Here is a 16,294-nt window from a genome sequence, read left to right on the forward strand (position 1 = left end):
GCTCTTTGACATGACTTGTCAAGATGTGGAGATAAACCCCAGCGCCCTGATTAAATCTGGAATGTAGGTCATTCAGGACTAGATTAGGAGAACTGGGTTACTTTCTGACCTGAAAAAGACTACAGCAGCTATAAGTATCCCTGAATATCCTGGGTATATCATGGGAATACAGAGAACCGGCTTTTCATGCATGAAGTTAAGTGAGTAACTGAAGCAGTATTGTTTCACAGCCAGTCTGTTGACAGAGATGTTTTTTTACACGTACTTCACGTTTCTCAAGATCAGTTATCAGTGATTCAGAGCAGCGTGTGCGTCACTCGCAGGTCGTGCGTTGGCGCTGATTACGAAAGCAGAAAAGTTTCAGCACAGATTGGGACATGCTGTCGCGTTAACAGCGTTTAACAGGAAGTCGACTCATGCTTTCTGCTGTACTCACCTGGATCGCTGGGGGTGTATTCTAACAACTAATTATACTCTGCATTATAATATTCAACACGCTGTCCGAATATCTCGGTGTGTGTGTGTGCGTGCATCTGTGTGTATCAATTTAAAAATGACAGTATATCGAATAGTCTACTGGTAAAACATGAGAACGTTCTTATTTTGGACGCAGTTTGCAGTTGCTTTCGCAGTTTTTGGACACAAACTTTGTTATTTTTTTTTTACTTGTATAAAAAGAACCCTTGATATTATAACAAAAACAATGACAATATTTGGGGAGGGGTATTACACAACTTGCCTCAGCAAGACTCGCACAAAGCGCTACACAAAATAACGACAGTCTTTAATAAGGATCTCTGTGCACTTTTAGGGCACTTCAGCAAGTAATTCTTGTGCTAATTAGAGGCCTAGGTGAACTGATAGTGACTTGTGTCAGCTACAGGAAATAGCTGCTTTCCTTAATAATAAGCACTTGCTCGCTAGACAAGTCGTAAATCAGTCATTCTGAAAAGAGTTCAACAAAGGTGTTGCAGTATTTCTAGTAATGTGTTGAGACACATACGTAGACATAGTGAACGGAAATATCTCACATTCACATCGGTGACTCTAAAAGAAGTGAAAACTGATTTCGAAACAAATGAATAAATGTGGCTTAATCGAAAGGTCCTCAAAATGGTGCGTTCACACGGCAGATGGTGGAGCACAGGTAGGGACCGGCCACACAAGCCTCCCTCTGGGTGCGGAGAGAAAATCTGCTCCTGTTCTCAGCCTTCCCAAGGCGACAGGAGACGTGTCGATGGCACACACAAGGCCATGCCTGAGAGAACAAGCTGTACTCAGAGTGCTCTGTAAGTGCAGGGTGGATCGAAATGTGACAGTTCAGATGTCAGGACCTGTCAGAATTCTGCAAATATGACATGAAATGCTTTAAGCATCTTCACTCTGATGGTGAGAATTCAACATTGGGGATGAGTGAGATGACAAAGAGAATATCCCAGCATAATTCTTTCTATGATACGGCACACACGGATCTGTGGCAGCAAAACAAAACAAAAAAACATCAGCACTGAAAATCCTTCGTCTGCCAGCAAAATGCCAAACTGTACGCCGGACTCTGACCTCAAAAGCTGCCGAAGTGGATCATTAATTTACAACCACTCTTGCTTACCTTAAAAGTCAGCACGCAGTTGACATGTTGAACTCACGGGACAGCGAAGCAGATCGTGATGCTCAACGTGCTCACATTTGTTACGTGTCAGAAAATTTAGAATCGTGTGGTTTTAATTTGAAATCCAGTTTAAATCTTTACAAATGTTTTTTACAAGTTTATATTCAGTGCTTTCCCTCCCCCTAAACACGCCGAGCTTGTGTCTCTTTTTTCACAGAAAGCATATGTTTAAAACACATTTGTGTGCAGCATACAATAAGGATTTAACCATTAATGTATAGATTAGTGTGTAATCTTTATAAACAAACAAACAAAAATCAGACTCTTTAACAGACATGTATTTTTTAAATCAATAGCCATGATATACATTTTTTTATCCTGCTAGCAAGAGATTAGTATACCCGGAAGAAGTAAATATGTTAACGATTTACAGAGATTTACAGCAAAGTGAAAAGTATTTCGTTAGTAAAATGCTAAAACGCTTTTTAGTTACACTTTAGAAAGCGCTACATTTTATTTCCTTTGAAATTCTGAGTGAAAAATCGACACGTTTGTGAACAAATGCAAACGATCCTAACAGGTGGCCTTTTATTTGTGTAACTTTCATAATCATCTGGGAAAAACCACAGCGTGTGGAAAATCACATCATCCAGGCCAGCCGAGTCAAAGTCCAGCGCAGTGAGCCCATGAGGCTATGAGGCCATCCATCTGACATGTATTTACACAAACACACAGAAGATGTGCACTTCCTGACACGGTTATCTTCACACCCACGCAGCTACTGGCCAACAAACTTTAAAAGAAAACAGGTATAAGCTGCACCAAGGTTTTTATGACTGTGTGAACTGTGTGGCTTTTATGAGACAGTTAAAAGATAAAGCCCAGTGAAAGCTGCTAGTCTGGGATTACTGAGGATTAGCTTTACATACAAGGGGAAAAAAAATCATAAATATCCGAACAATAGGGACAAAGTGAGAAACAAGTCCGATAATGAACTTCTGAATCTCACACTTTCACTAAGCATTATACTTTTTTGTATTATTATTATTATTAAGTAAGAAAAATATATACTATTATATTTACTGTTACAAAAAAACTTCACCATTTTAACAATGTTTTCACTCTTTTTACAGAGCTGCGGCTATAGAAACCATAACATATCAGAACAAGCTTGGGGTGTAACGGTACACGTATTTTTAACCTGCTCAGGTGTAGGAGATGTTTCGGAAGATAATGGTAGCTCGCATGCGGGAATAAGCTTCTTCCGTTTCCCCAAATCGCACCTTTATGTCTAAATGTTTGTGCAAGAGAAACTAATCCTGAGACAGGAAACATGAGCAGTTGCACAAGGGAGCACCGATATACTTGAACAAGACCAAACAAGATAAAAAGCAGATTCAGATTAAAAAGGTGTAGGAAAATGTAATATGTTCAGATAGACATATACTAGCTACCGTAATTTTCGGACTATAAAGCGCACCCATATATAAGCTGTAAATTTTGCAAAGATTTCTTCTATAAACTACAGGTATCTACACTGAAACTAATGAACTTTACACAGGTTTTAACGAAAGACAGTGCCTGTTACACGGTGTAACGGGTAAATTATGTTGTGGCTTCTTTAAGAGCAGAGCGGTATTTTGAGAATAGCCTGCCGCCGCATTTTTCCGCTATTACTGCATGTGTGCAAGGCCGAGGAATATGTCCTTATTATTTTCTGATATCTGATTAAGTTTCTTTGACTAACCCGTAACGGTGTTGCTAAGAAAAATAAAAAAGCATGAGTTTTGGAAACCTGTCTGTGCTTATATGATTTCTGTTGCAACTGGAGTAAGCGAGCTCTTCCTTCACCCAGACTCAACACGCTACAACGGCTTTTATCTAAACAGTAGCCTACCAAGTAAGTCATTGTTCACTGTCTTCCTCCTTCCTTTCACAACTATTTCTCTCGAGAGTTTATCTTTTGGCATCGTCGTGTGTTTAAAACGTGGGAAAAAAGTAGCGGCTTATAGTCGGTATATTGCCATGGATACAGTTAGCATGTTTAATGTGTATATATATATATATATATATATATATATATATAGATAGATAGATAGATAGATAGATAGATAGATAGATAGATAGATAGATAGATAGATAGATAGATAGATAGATAGATAGATAGAGTTTTTTTTTCAGTTGTTGTATTTATCTTGTGAGGAAAAACAAACTAATCACACTCTCTTTTCATGGGAAATACCGAACACGTTTCCTCAGAAATGCGATTGTCCCTAAACAGGTCCGAGCTCTTTGTGGAGTTGTTCTTGTTTTGGATGGATGGATAACATTTAAATAATTGAGGCATGTGTCGTGCCAAAATGATTCGTCTTCAGTACGCCGCATAAATGTATGAACCACACTCTCAGAACTCTGGTTTCATTACGTCTGTCCTAACTTTGTGCCCTAGAAGCTGTTTTGTGGTTGTTTAAATGCAGCCCTAAAGCGTGTCAGAACTTACAACTCTGATAACGTCAGAACAACACTGAGAGGTCACTTAGAGGACAGCGAGTGGGCGCTGGAACACACCAAGCACTAGCGGGCATGAGATTTAATCTCGGCTTAGTTCCCTGTGTGTATGTGTGAAAGAACATTTAGGACATGAAAAAAGTGAAAAGTGATCCAGGAGGAAATAACATCAAACTGCAAACTGCTCCAGAGAGCCAGAGCAAAATGACATCATAAGAAATATATATTTGACTCCACGAGCCAATTAAACATCAAGTTTGAATGTGTTCTGATATTGGAGATGATGGCATTTCCATCCAAGTTCTGATGATGGAAAGTTCACTTATGATGCGTAACTGCGGTGTCTCAGAGATTCTTTCCGCTTGCTCCGCAAACGTCTGCCTAGAGGCCGTGGTTCCATCTCATTCCTCCATGAGCACCAGTCCACAGCCAAAACCTCATAGACTGGACTTTCAAAAATCAAAAGTATATTGGGAGTGATTTCAAGCAAACCATTCTCCTGGGTCAGCAAGGTTCCATCCCATTCCCTTCTGCGCACTACTTCAGGGGCCGGTTTCTCCATCAGTTTGATTGTAAGCCTGTTATTACACTACTTATTGTATGACTAAATACGCTGTGTAGACTTTTGTCTGCACCACAGACACTTGAAATACATTGTAACTTGCAGTGTGTGACGCCAAATCAGGACATGCTGAAATGCAGGCAAGTAAGAAATATTTTAATGGAAGATGATGAAATGACATCCGAATGAGTTTGCTTTATAGTTAAGCCATGGTTCAATTTGTTTGTTAAATAATAATGGCAAAAACTAACATGAAACTGAACTGAAAATGCCTGTGTTTAATAACACCTTTAAATAGTTCTCATTTTTATAACTTAAAGGTTATATTGAATTCTTCACTAGACGAACTTGGTATTTTTTTTAGTAAGTCATAACATCCAAGAAAGAGGATAATTACTACACTGGTACTCTAAAGCCTGCACTGGTGACGCTCCACCCAAATCCAAGCTCCCCGGGTTTAATGCAGATCATTGATTCAATCCAAAACAATAACCTCATCAATCTGATCACTTTGTGCCATGTAAACTTGGAGCTTCACAAACAGCTGAGTGTTCAGCCCAGACAGCAGCTCCTGGACCAGTCAAAGTGTTTGGACAGACGCTCACTCTGCCCTGTTCAGGCGTCCCACTGGGAACGCTGCTCCATTTCCATTTTCCAGAAGAAAATATAATACAAGAGTGAAAATGAAGAAGACTCAGTTCACTCAGTTCCAGATCTTTTGTGTTTTCTGTCTCTCAGCAGAGATGTAAAGATTTAAAGATAAAACAAATATTTGTTTAAAAAAAAAAAAGTAAAAAAAAAAATGTATTAGTTGATGTTTCTATGGTAACAGGAACTTTAACACACTTCTGTAAGAGGACACTGATGTAGCGGTAAAGCCGCAAACACACAAGAGTTAACATAAGTGACAACATTAATTTACTAGTTAGTCTGATGTTCCTCAGCAAATTCACACAGTTTTAGGGAAAAAAATCATTGACATTCAGGCAATAATTGTGTGTTAAATGTGTGTTGAGAGAAGTAAGAAATGCCATTGCTTGCTGTCAACTAGGCAGAAAGGTGTAGAAACTTTGGCTTGTGGAGGACATGCTAGCATCATATGCTAAATAAATCAGCATCCCCTCTGCGATCAGGAAGCAGTGGTGTTTGAGAAGTCAGATAAATTTACGACTTGGGTCATAAAATACAGAACCTCTGAATTTGACTGACATTTTATTACCAAAAACCTCCTTAATGCGGTTTAGTCATTATAAAGTTGGTATGTGATGAAACACACACACACACACACACACACACACACACACACACACACACACACACACCCCTCGGCTAATGGGTTTAACAGGCTGCATGCTCCAACATGAGTGTATCAGTATAGCACACACACTCAAAACCTGTAGTAAACACATGGCACAGTCAATGTAATTCTTAGAAGTGTATTGCATGGTCAAATGCAAGGTCAAACTAAAGCTCTATTTCTGCTTTGTGTCGTGTCTCATTAAACATTACTGAATTTAGTACCACTATGAGGTTTCCGATTGGTTGGTAAAATAACTGTGAAGTTCTGATTGGCTAAAATTTTGACTGTAAGGATTTGATTGGCTAAAATAATGACTGCAATGTTTCTGATTAGCTAGTATAAAGACGGTGAGATTTTGATTGGCAAGTATAAGTCAAGTCAAGTTTATTTCTAGAGCGCTTTTCACATCAGACATTGTCTCAAAGCAGCTTTACAGAAATCAACAGTCAAGGTGTGCATTTATCCCTGATAAGCAAGTTATGGCGATTGTACAATGTATAATAACTGCAAGGTTTCTTATTGGCTGATATGACTACTGTAAGGTTTTGATTAGCTAGTATGATAAATGTGACTTCCTAATTGGCTAGCATAATGACTGTGGGTTTCTGATTGGTGGGTATAAAGACGGCAAAGTTTTGAATAGCTAGTATAACAACTGTGGGGTTCTGATTGGCTGGTAGTAAAGAGAGAGAGAGAGAGAGAGAGAGAGAGAGAGAGAGAGAGATGTATTACTGGCCAACATCATAAAGCACTAAAATTGGAGCAAAAGCCCAAAGAATGCATAAATTTATACTTTCACCCTCTTTCCATTCATGTAAAAAGCCTTTGGGATTCCGGCACATAAAACTAAATTGTGTGTGTGTGTGTGTGTGTGTGTGTGTGTGTGTGTGTGTGTGTGTGTGTGTGTGTGTGTGAGACCCCCCTAAGCAAAGGGAACTGGGCGTTACTGTGTGGTAAAAAGCACTTACAGTAATAATGCACCAGGGCAGTGTGGGTGTAGTGTGGCTTCCATCTACATTAAACATATCAGCCTGTGTGTGTGTGTGTGTGTGTGTGTGTGTGTGTGTGTGTGTGTGTGTGTGTGTGTGGGGCAGGCTTTAACAGAGAATCAAGGATCCCTGAAGTTCACCTCAATGCCAGTTTTCTTTCTGCTTCACAGGCTGCTGATTGATGTGTGTGTACTTCTAGGTGGCTATTAATAGAAGTGCATAGAGTTTATACACACACACACACACACACACACACACACACACACACACACACACACACACACACACACACACACACACACCAAGAGATCTCTTCAGCACTAACCGAACTGCCCCTTCTTTTTGCAACAAATGGGACAATTACTGCAGATGACGTGATATAAGAAATAACATCGAAAAAAAGAAATGTTTCATGATTTAAAAAAGAGTTTACCTCGTGTCCCTGTGGCCAAATCGGCTACTTTCTGAAAGGCATCCAGGAAGGCGGCCACAGCCATTACCGTCGTCCTGAAACGCGCACACACACACACACACAGAAGTTTAGTTCCTCTCTCCTTATACAGCTTTATCTACAACACACACGTGCAGGCATCTGGCAGGGGTTCAGGAACTTGATGGAGATCTTTAATCCTGCAGGTTTAATGTGTGTTTAATAGCCGTCCTGAACCTTCAACCTTGGGAACCCTCGACCTGAACACCAGGTTCCTGCCAGCTGCTGGAGATCCTTTAACAATGCAAAACAGTTTCCGATAAAGTCTCTGCAGACTGATATGGAGAAAAACAGAAAGAGAGAAAAAACATCCAGGAGAAGAAAAAAAGAACTGAAAAGAAAGAAAGAAAGCAGCATATATACACTTTGAAGATCCTCATGGGCCAAAAGAAACAAACCCTGAGGCCAGGCCCAGTACATTCTCTCTACATTTTCACTACAGTTTCTTTATCCTTCACTCAACACGAATACAACCTGATTTCTATTTCTTTTTCCTTTTTTGGCTCTGACTGAAACGTTCCACTGTCGAGCCCAGGCTCGCTCTCAAGGACGAGTTTTTTTCAGGTAAGCAAACATATGACACTTCTAGTTAACCTTAAGATGTTACGAGTTTCTCTACAATCACACATTTATATACACATGCACAACGATCATGTGATGTCTAAAAAAAGCCGTGTTGACTTAGACACACCAGCTGTGTGACTCATAATAAACCGGTCCTGCGTTATTACTACGTCAATATAATGAAACTTATTTTACCTCTCAAAACCATCATTCCTTTCCCACACTGAAGTGTTACAACCTATTCAAATATCACTACAATCGTTTCGATTTACAATATTAGTATTCATGTAATAAATATTAATGATGTATCAATAAATATAGCAATAGTTGGGATATGTTTATTTACACTCTATTATATTGCTATAATATACACTATATGGACAAGAGTATTTGGACACGTGGCTTTTCCAGCCATATGTGGGTCTTCCTAAACTGCTTGTAGCATTACATTTTCCGTTCACCAAAACTTGGAGACCCAAACCTGTTCCAGCATGACTATGCCCCTGTTCACAAAGCTAGATCCGTTTAGATATGGTGTATATGGGTTGGAGTGGAAAATCTTTGATGGTGCCTGCTATAGAGCTATAGAGCTCAACACTATAGAACACTGCTATAGAGCTCAACACTATAGAACACTTTTGGGATGAACTTGAATGTTGACTTCATCCAAGGCTTCCTCTGGCCTCCTCACTCTAACATTATAGATCAAAGCATAACAAATATCATTCATATTATTACATAACATCATATAAAATGGAATATACCGTAATTTCCGGACTATGAAGCGCACCCTTATATAAGCCGCACCCACTTGACAAAGATTTTCATTTTTAACATAAATAAGCCACACCTGTCTATAGGTGGTCTACACTGAAACTAATGTACTTTACACAGGCTTTAACGAAAGACACTAAATACAATATGTTGCGCTTCTATTAGGAGCATAACGGTATTTTGGGAATAGTGTGCCACTGCATTTTTTCGGTATTACTGCATGTGTGGAGACCGAGGAATATGTCCTTATTATTTTCTGATGCTCATTTCTAAGTTTCTTTGACTAACCCGTAACGCTGTTGCCAAGAAAAATAAAAAAGTACGAGTTTTGGAAACCTGCCTGTGCTTATATGATTTCTGTTGCAACTGGAGTTAGCGAGCTCTCCCCCTCACCCAGACTCAACACGCTACAACGGCTTTTATCTAAACAGTAGCTGACCAAGAAAGTCATTGTTCACAGTCTTCCTCCTTCCTTTCACAACTACAGTGGTACCTTGACCTACGAGTGCATTAATGTACGAGTTTTCCGAGGTACGAGCGGTCACTCGGTCGATTTTTTTTCTTTGTTACGCGAGCAAAAAATTGAGGTACGAGCTCGAGACGCCACTGCTAGATAGCGAAGTGAAGCCAGAAAGCGACGATTGTGACGAAAATTAAGATAAGTAAAGTTTAGGGATACGTAGTGTACAGGGGTGATAGTAAAAAACAAGTTTTCCCTCCACCTCCGCTTATCGCCTCTACCCCCCCTCCACACACACACACACACACACACACACACACACACACACACAGACCCCACCGGCGTTTTCGTTAGCTAAAGTCGTCTCATCTCCAAGGAAAATACACTGAATAAAACCTTATTATATCTTTACATACTCTTTCTATAATGTTTTTATACAAGATTTGATATTTAGAAATGTATTTTCCTAATGTAATAACATGAAACATAAAAACAGGGTGTCATTTTCAGGGTTGGAACGGATGAATGCCATTTTAAGTATTTTCAATATGAAAAACTGATTTGATGTGCGAGCAAATTGAGATACGAGCTCGTCCACAGAACGAATTAAACTCGTAGGTCAAGGTACCACTGTATTTCTCTGGGGAGTTTATCTTCTGTCATCGTCGTGTGTTTAAAAATCAACACAGGTGAAGTTTTTCCTCCCGAAGCCGTGCAGCTCAGAACACAGGTGAAGTGCGTTTTTTCGTTTCCGTACGGAAATTTCATTGGTCTAATGTTATGTGGCTCAGTTTTTTGGCTTGAAGTTTAAGAAACTGGGAAAAACCCAGAAAAAAACCATAAATTAGCCGCTTCGTTGTTTAAGCCGCGGGGTTCAAAACGTGGGGAAAAAAGGTAGCGGCTTATAGTCTGAAAAATACGGTAATATAATGCAAAATGCTATCGCAAAATTGTAAGTAATACAAACTTTGCATTGTGTTGTGATATGTAACTCTTACTGTGGTACATTGCCCATGATGGTGTGTAACATGCTATTGTACAGTAAGTTACGTCACATTCTGATACGATCTTATGTTACAAATTGGATGTTATAGTACATGCGTATTTGCACCAGGCTATGTGAAGGCCCTGTGATGTGATGTTATGTTACATTAGTACATTAGAACAGTACAATATGGAATGTTGTGTTATGTTATCTTATGTTAGATCACACTACAGTACATCATTCTTCACAATTTCATTAAATACCACTTGCTACATTTCTACAATAACATAATTATAACCATAATTTAACACACCATTAAACTACTTTGTTTTCATTGCATTTGTGATGCAACTTTCGAGTAGCTCACGGGCTAAAGAGAAATACGCACGGCAAAACTCATTTCAGCTTGTTACTAGGAAACGTGTTCATAGATCTGAGTCACACATTTCAAACTATTATAATTATACACTCGTTTTTTGAATCGCTGCACATCCAGTGAGCTCTTGGATTCTAAACCTGTGTTGGCTCATACTGATCGCTAATTACACAATTAGTTCATATGCGAGACATTACATTTCATTCACAAAAACCAAGGGCTGAACGGAAAATTTATACAATGAAAGTGTTTGCGTCAATAAACACACTGTTTTGTAGCTAGCTTACTATTTAAATAGTTTCTAAGGACGTGCATTTCAAATATACAAATATCAAACCTACTAAAGAAAAGAAAACAGAAAGTTAATAAGAAGTTGTAAATGTTTGAGGTTAAACATTTTGCTGTTTTAGATTGCTGATTATCAGCAGATGTTTGCTCGGTTTTGGGTTTAAAGGCCTCGGAATCGTGGACTGTCGATCATGCGTGTGATGACTGAAGTGGTGGTAGAAATGAAAAATGAAGGAAAAGCCACTGAAAGCAGATCAGAGGGCAAAAACATCATCGGAGAGCCTGGATCACGTTTCGTTTCATTTCAGGTTTCTCAAAATAATTATAAAGCAGGTCAGATCATGTGGGAGATGGGAAAAAAACAGAGTAGATATTAATTTCACTTCAGATCTGTCCAGAAGAGCTGTAATGATGAGGTGAGGTGAGGTGAGGAGAGACAGAAGATCCTGACAACCAAATTACAGAGCCCTCAAACTCGATATGTCATCAGACATGTCCACAGCCGTGTGTTTGCTTTTTAGATGTTTTTTTGTACACAATTAAAAAAGGAAGTCATTGTTTCCCTGTACAGCTAAAACACTTCATGCCCTTCAACATACTTCATTAAATGTAATGTGACTGTACATAAATGTGAAATTAGATGATTATCTGCACCACGTTCAGCTCTTGGAAGAATTGAGCAGGGTTTTTGGAGGCAGAATAAAATAAACCTGCAATAAGAAAAAGAAAACCTGACTCAAAATATCAGCTGAATTCAGCTTTATTGTAAAACTCTAGCTCATGTACAGCTCTGATACATCATCATTACTAACTAACTCCTTTTTGACATTAAATAAAATTTCAAAATTCAATCCGGGCTGTTCTACATGCTAGCTCATTCTACAGCTTGCATAAGTCTGTAATATGACTTTAATTTCATCACATGATTCATGCTGATCAAACAGAGGCATTCATCCAGAAAGGCTTTGTGTGGAATTTCTCCTCCCTGTGCAAACTACAAGAATTAGGCAACAACATGGAGAAACGGATGCACGTTATACACGTCTATAAGCCCTTTGGGAATGTGCCCAGGATGATGCACTTTAATGTTAAATCAGTGCTGGAATGATAGCGTTCGATTGATCGTTATTGATAAGAGGATCTACGTGAGCGTGACGGATTTGAAACGTCGTCTACCTCATAAATATTCTCCATGGACAACTGGCAAAAGCAATCCCCATGAATCTTGTCTTTTTAGGCACAACTGTGGAAAAGTAGTTCACCGTGACACTGATATTACATTACAAATAACACAGTGAAAATACAGACGCATTAGACTGGATGAGACTTTTACCGAATCTCAGATTCCTTCATGTGGATTTTCCAAAATTAGCATCGAATTCCAAACGTTCAGGAAATCAGCGGGAACCTCTGAGCGTTACTGAGTTATTCTGGGTGGGTTGGATGTAAGAGCGGTTTATATTCCTGAGTCCTGGGTTTGTGCGTGTGGAAAGAAAATTCCAGACTGATTTAAGATTTGTTGATTCGTTCTATTTTGGAGGTGTTAGTGCAGGGCGGGAAAAGAATGTAAAAAAAAACAGACTTGAAACAAAGTGGTTTCCTGAGTTTGTATTGTTTTGAGGACAATTTTCCATTTTTCCTAAGAAATTAATCCCTTAATAGTGGGGATGTTTCCAGACATGCACAAATACCTGGGTATTGATTGTAAAAGGTAATACAAGTTTACACAAAGAAAGTAGTAATGCACAGAAATACAGGTGGATGGAAACTAAAGAGAATATGAGAGAGCGAGAGAGAGAGAGAGAGAGAGCGAGAGAGAGAGAGAGAGAGAGAGAGAAAGAGAGAGAATATATTTCTTACCTTATCTGAGCCTGCAGTTTTCCCGCTTTACTGATGAAGTCTTCCCAGACAGGGTAACTGCTCTGTGGAAACAAAAACACACAACCAGAGCAGTCAGATACTGTTCATACACCATGCTACACTTTCAGTCAAATAACTGCCCACTCAGACATCATTCCTGACTTCTAATCATGGTATCGGTGACATTAAATGCCACAGATCACTGCACCTTTAAAAAAAAGAGACGGCGAATCAAATGCCACACAAATATATCTGCTTAACGACCATTAATAAGCAATAAACGCTTGCACCTATTTTGTCTTTGTTTAAGCAATGAAATTCAAGAGGGTGGGTCACTGTGGCATCTTCTTTACATGAAAAGCTAATTAGAGGCGTAGTCACTAATCATGAGGTCAACATGGCCTCATTTAGAAATTTGTAATGATATGAAAAAGTTTTAAAAGATTACAGTAAGGGGTGGAGGGGGGCACAACTGTACCCCTTTTGTCCTTACTGTAACCTCCTTTGTTGTGTTTGTAGCATTTCTGAATTATAGACATGCAACCGTTTCACATTCACAGTTATGATTTATTCAACAGATTGGACGAAGCTATAAAATCATATATACACTTTGTAAGTGTAGTTGTTTTAACATCCTCGATTACATTTCTCATAAGAACAGTGTGCATTTTTAGCTTATTTTTGCAAATAGGTAACAACCATACTGACATCTAAAGATGCATTGTCTAATTATATTAATACGCTATATACTTATAATATATTGTAGTAAGATTAACCCAAATAATCTGAAACAAATCTAAATAAGTATCTATATGAACCATCATCCTTACAGCATAATGTTACATATCTTGATAAAGGCTATAAATGTAAATACTGCTGACAAATACATTTTTTTCTTTATAAATTTGTGCGTATATATATATATATATATATATATATATATATATATATATATATATATATATGTGTGTGTATGTGTGTGTGTAACGTTTTTAATACTGAGAAGATCCTAAACACTACAGTATGAGGTCATTCTTTATTTTATACCCCTGCACGCAAGCACCAACCAAGGCTTGATGTGTCTCTTGTACTTTACACAATGACTCTTGAGGGAATAAAGTTTCACGAACAGATAAAGTTTCATTAAGCTCTCGAAGCATCGCTCAGGAATTAAGCACGAAAACAAACCATCCACACGCAAACCACGTCCAGACAAAAGCTTGATTCATGTTTTGCCTTAAAGCTGCACTGACAGAATGACTGACTGATCACTGCTCGACTCAGACCCTTCAGGAATGTGGGACTTGTGCAACTTTAAACTGCTCAACACTGGACAGAGGAATAACTACACAATGAGAGAGAGGAGGAGCCCTCAGAGCTCCACAGTTCACAACTAGCTTCCTTTATACAGGCTAGAAAATTAGATCTTCAGTTGCACTAATAAGCATTAAACAAACAAAACTCTCAAATACAAGATATTTACACTGATCTGGGCTGTTAAAATTACATCTACACAATCCATTCAAATATATAAAAAAAATAAATCCTGACATTTTAGACCTCCTGGAACTCAGACCTCAGTCAAATCACACGCCTGTAAAATTCCGAACTTAATTTCAATGATTTCACCGATCATCAGCCATGCATTACAGCAAATGAACACAAATTAGGACATGGCGTAAAAGACAATAAGACACCTGATCCAATATCAGTCCTCTGGTCTTTATGAAAGCAGAACGTGGACACTGTGTAATAGGCAATTAATATTTTAGGGGGGCCTGAAAGTCGACCCCTGCGTGAGGGTAAAATATATCAAACGGCAACAATAGAGCATTTCAAAGTCGGTCCAACTTTTCGCATCCGAGTTTGTATGTGTTCATTCAGCCGAGGTACTGTCTCTAAACCATTACTATTGGATTGTCTTGTACATTAACACCCTATTGGTATGTATTATATTACTTTAACAATAATAGTTAGATCTAGTAAACTAGCTACCAAAGTTAACAAAAATAAACTAGACTGCACTGACACTGGTAGAAGTTGCATAGGCCAGTGTTCCAGACTTTTAAAGTGGAGGGTCACAGACTTACTGTCCTCCGAATGTCCTGACTTATAGAGTCCTAGGACTCCACAGGTTATAATGTACAGGGTCCTTGAATTGCCAATAGTCTTTAATTTACAGACTCCAGAAAATCTCTGACCAACAGATTACATGAAATCCCTATTTTACAAACTTCAGGGGGTCTCCAATTTCTCAAATTATGCATTCCCAGACTACTGGAGTCCTTTCAGACAACAACGTTCAGAGTGCTCTTTAATTGTTTAGTTTTTCCAACAGGTGGAAAGTGTAGTAACTGCAAGTTAGCAAATATATATTTTTTTATTTCTTGGCAAACAGTAATCTTACTAATATCACTTTGTTCCCGCTAATTCTGACACATTGCACACTTACATCACACCAGTCCTGGAGTCCCTTATAAAGGAAACGTACTTTGCAAACACGTTCACCAATTTTATTTTCCAACTTTAAAAAGATGTCAATTATTCTATACAATCTAAAATGTCAACAATGTTTTTTCCACTTTGGAATCGTATATTAGAAATGTTGAATAATTGTAATTAAGGTTTGAGACATTCTGTTTTGGGAATTATTTTGTTTTGAAAATTGTAAATAAATATTTTTTATTTTTTGGTTTTGAAATGTCAAGATTTACCAACTACTACTGTAATTCATTGTATTTATTGTTATTAAAAAACGTTTAAACACAGCAGGAGCGAGCAAGAACGAAAAACAATCACTTATAAACTGTTATTTTGCAGTAATTATAAAAAGTACAAGAGTACAACAAGTTTATTGTATTCAATTAATTTTGTAGCGCTTTTACTAATGAACAATGCCTCAAAGCAGCTTTACACAGATAAAGTGGTGATAAAGAATGAATAAAATGTTCTCTATGTGTAAGTTTGTCTCTGATGAGCGAGCCGGTGGCAACTGTGGCAAGGAAAAACTCCCCGAGACGGCATAAGGAAAAAAGGTTTATGGCACTTTCCTCAATATGTGATTTATATTCAATTGTATAAGTAGCAAAATATCCCAACATGATATTTACAACAATGACCGCTTTTAACCTCAACTTTCATTCCTCTGGATTTTTGTTCAGTTTCTAGATCAGGATTGTGTTTGTTTTGAATCACGTGACCCTTTACCAGGTGTGTGTGAGTTTCATGCAAAAATGTGTGCATGATTGCAAATTCAAAGCAACATACAAATGCCTATGTTTAATGAATCACTCACAAACAGCAATTTTTTATATATATATATATATATATATATATATATATATATATATATAAGACTGTACCTAAGATTGCTTTTAAATAATAATAATAATAATTAATATAATATAAATAGTAATTATTTGTAGTAGTGGTGGTGTAAGTGGGAGTAGTAATTGTAGATTTAACAATTAAAGGACCACAAAATTAATAATCATTTTTTACCTTCATGTCATTAATAATGGCCTGAAAG

General features: G+C 38.0%; 1 protein-coding gene across 16 annotated transcripts in view; it reads right to left on the reverse strand.

Moving 5' to 3' along the window:
- Positions 1–16,294, reverse strand: part of LOC124383802 (protein MTSS 1-like) — a 40,331-nt gene that overhangs the window by 23,656 nt on the left and 381 nt on the right. For all 16 annotated transcript variants that reach the window (XM_046846128.1, XM_046846119.1, XM_046846127.1 and 13 more), the window contains exons 1-3: positions 16,267–16,294; positions 12,766–12,827; positions 7,402–7,475 (exon numbers count right to left, since the gene is read on the reverse strand). The exon at positions 16,267–16,294 is cut by the window's right edge and continues 381 nt beyond it. In XM_046846128.1, the coding sequence (XP_046702084.1) occupies positions 7,402–7,475; positions 12,766–12,827; positions 16,267–16,294 (164 nt within the window). The remainder of the gene's footprint in view (positions 1–7,401; positions 7,476–12,765; positions 12,828–16,266) is intronic.

Source organism: Silurus meridionalis, chromosome 4 (assembly GCF_014805685.1).
Source record: "Silurus meridionalis isolate SWU-2019-XX chromosome 4, ASM1480568v1, whole genome shotgun sequence".
NCBI classification, from domain to species: Eukaryota; Metazoa; Chordata; class Actinopteri; order Siluriformes; family Siluridae; genus Silurus; species Silurus meridionalis.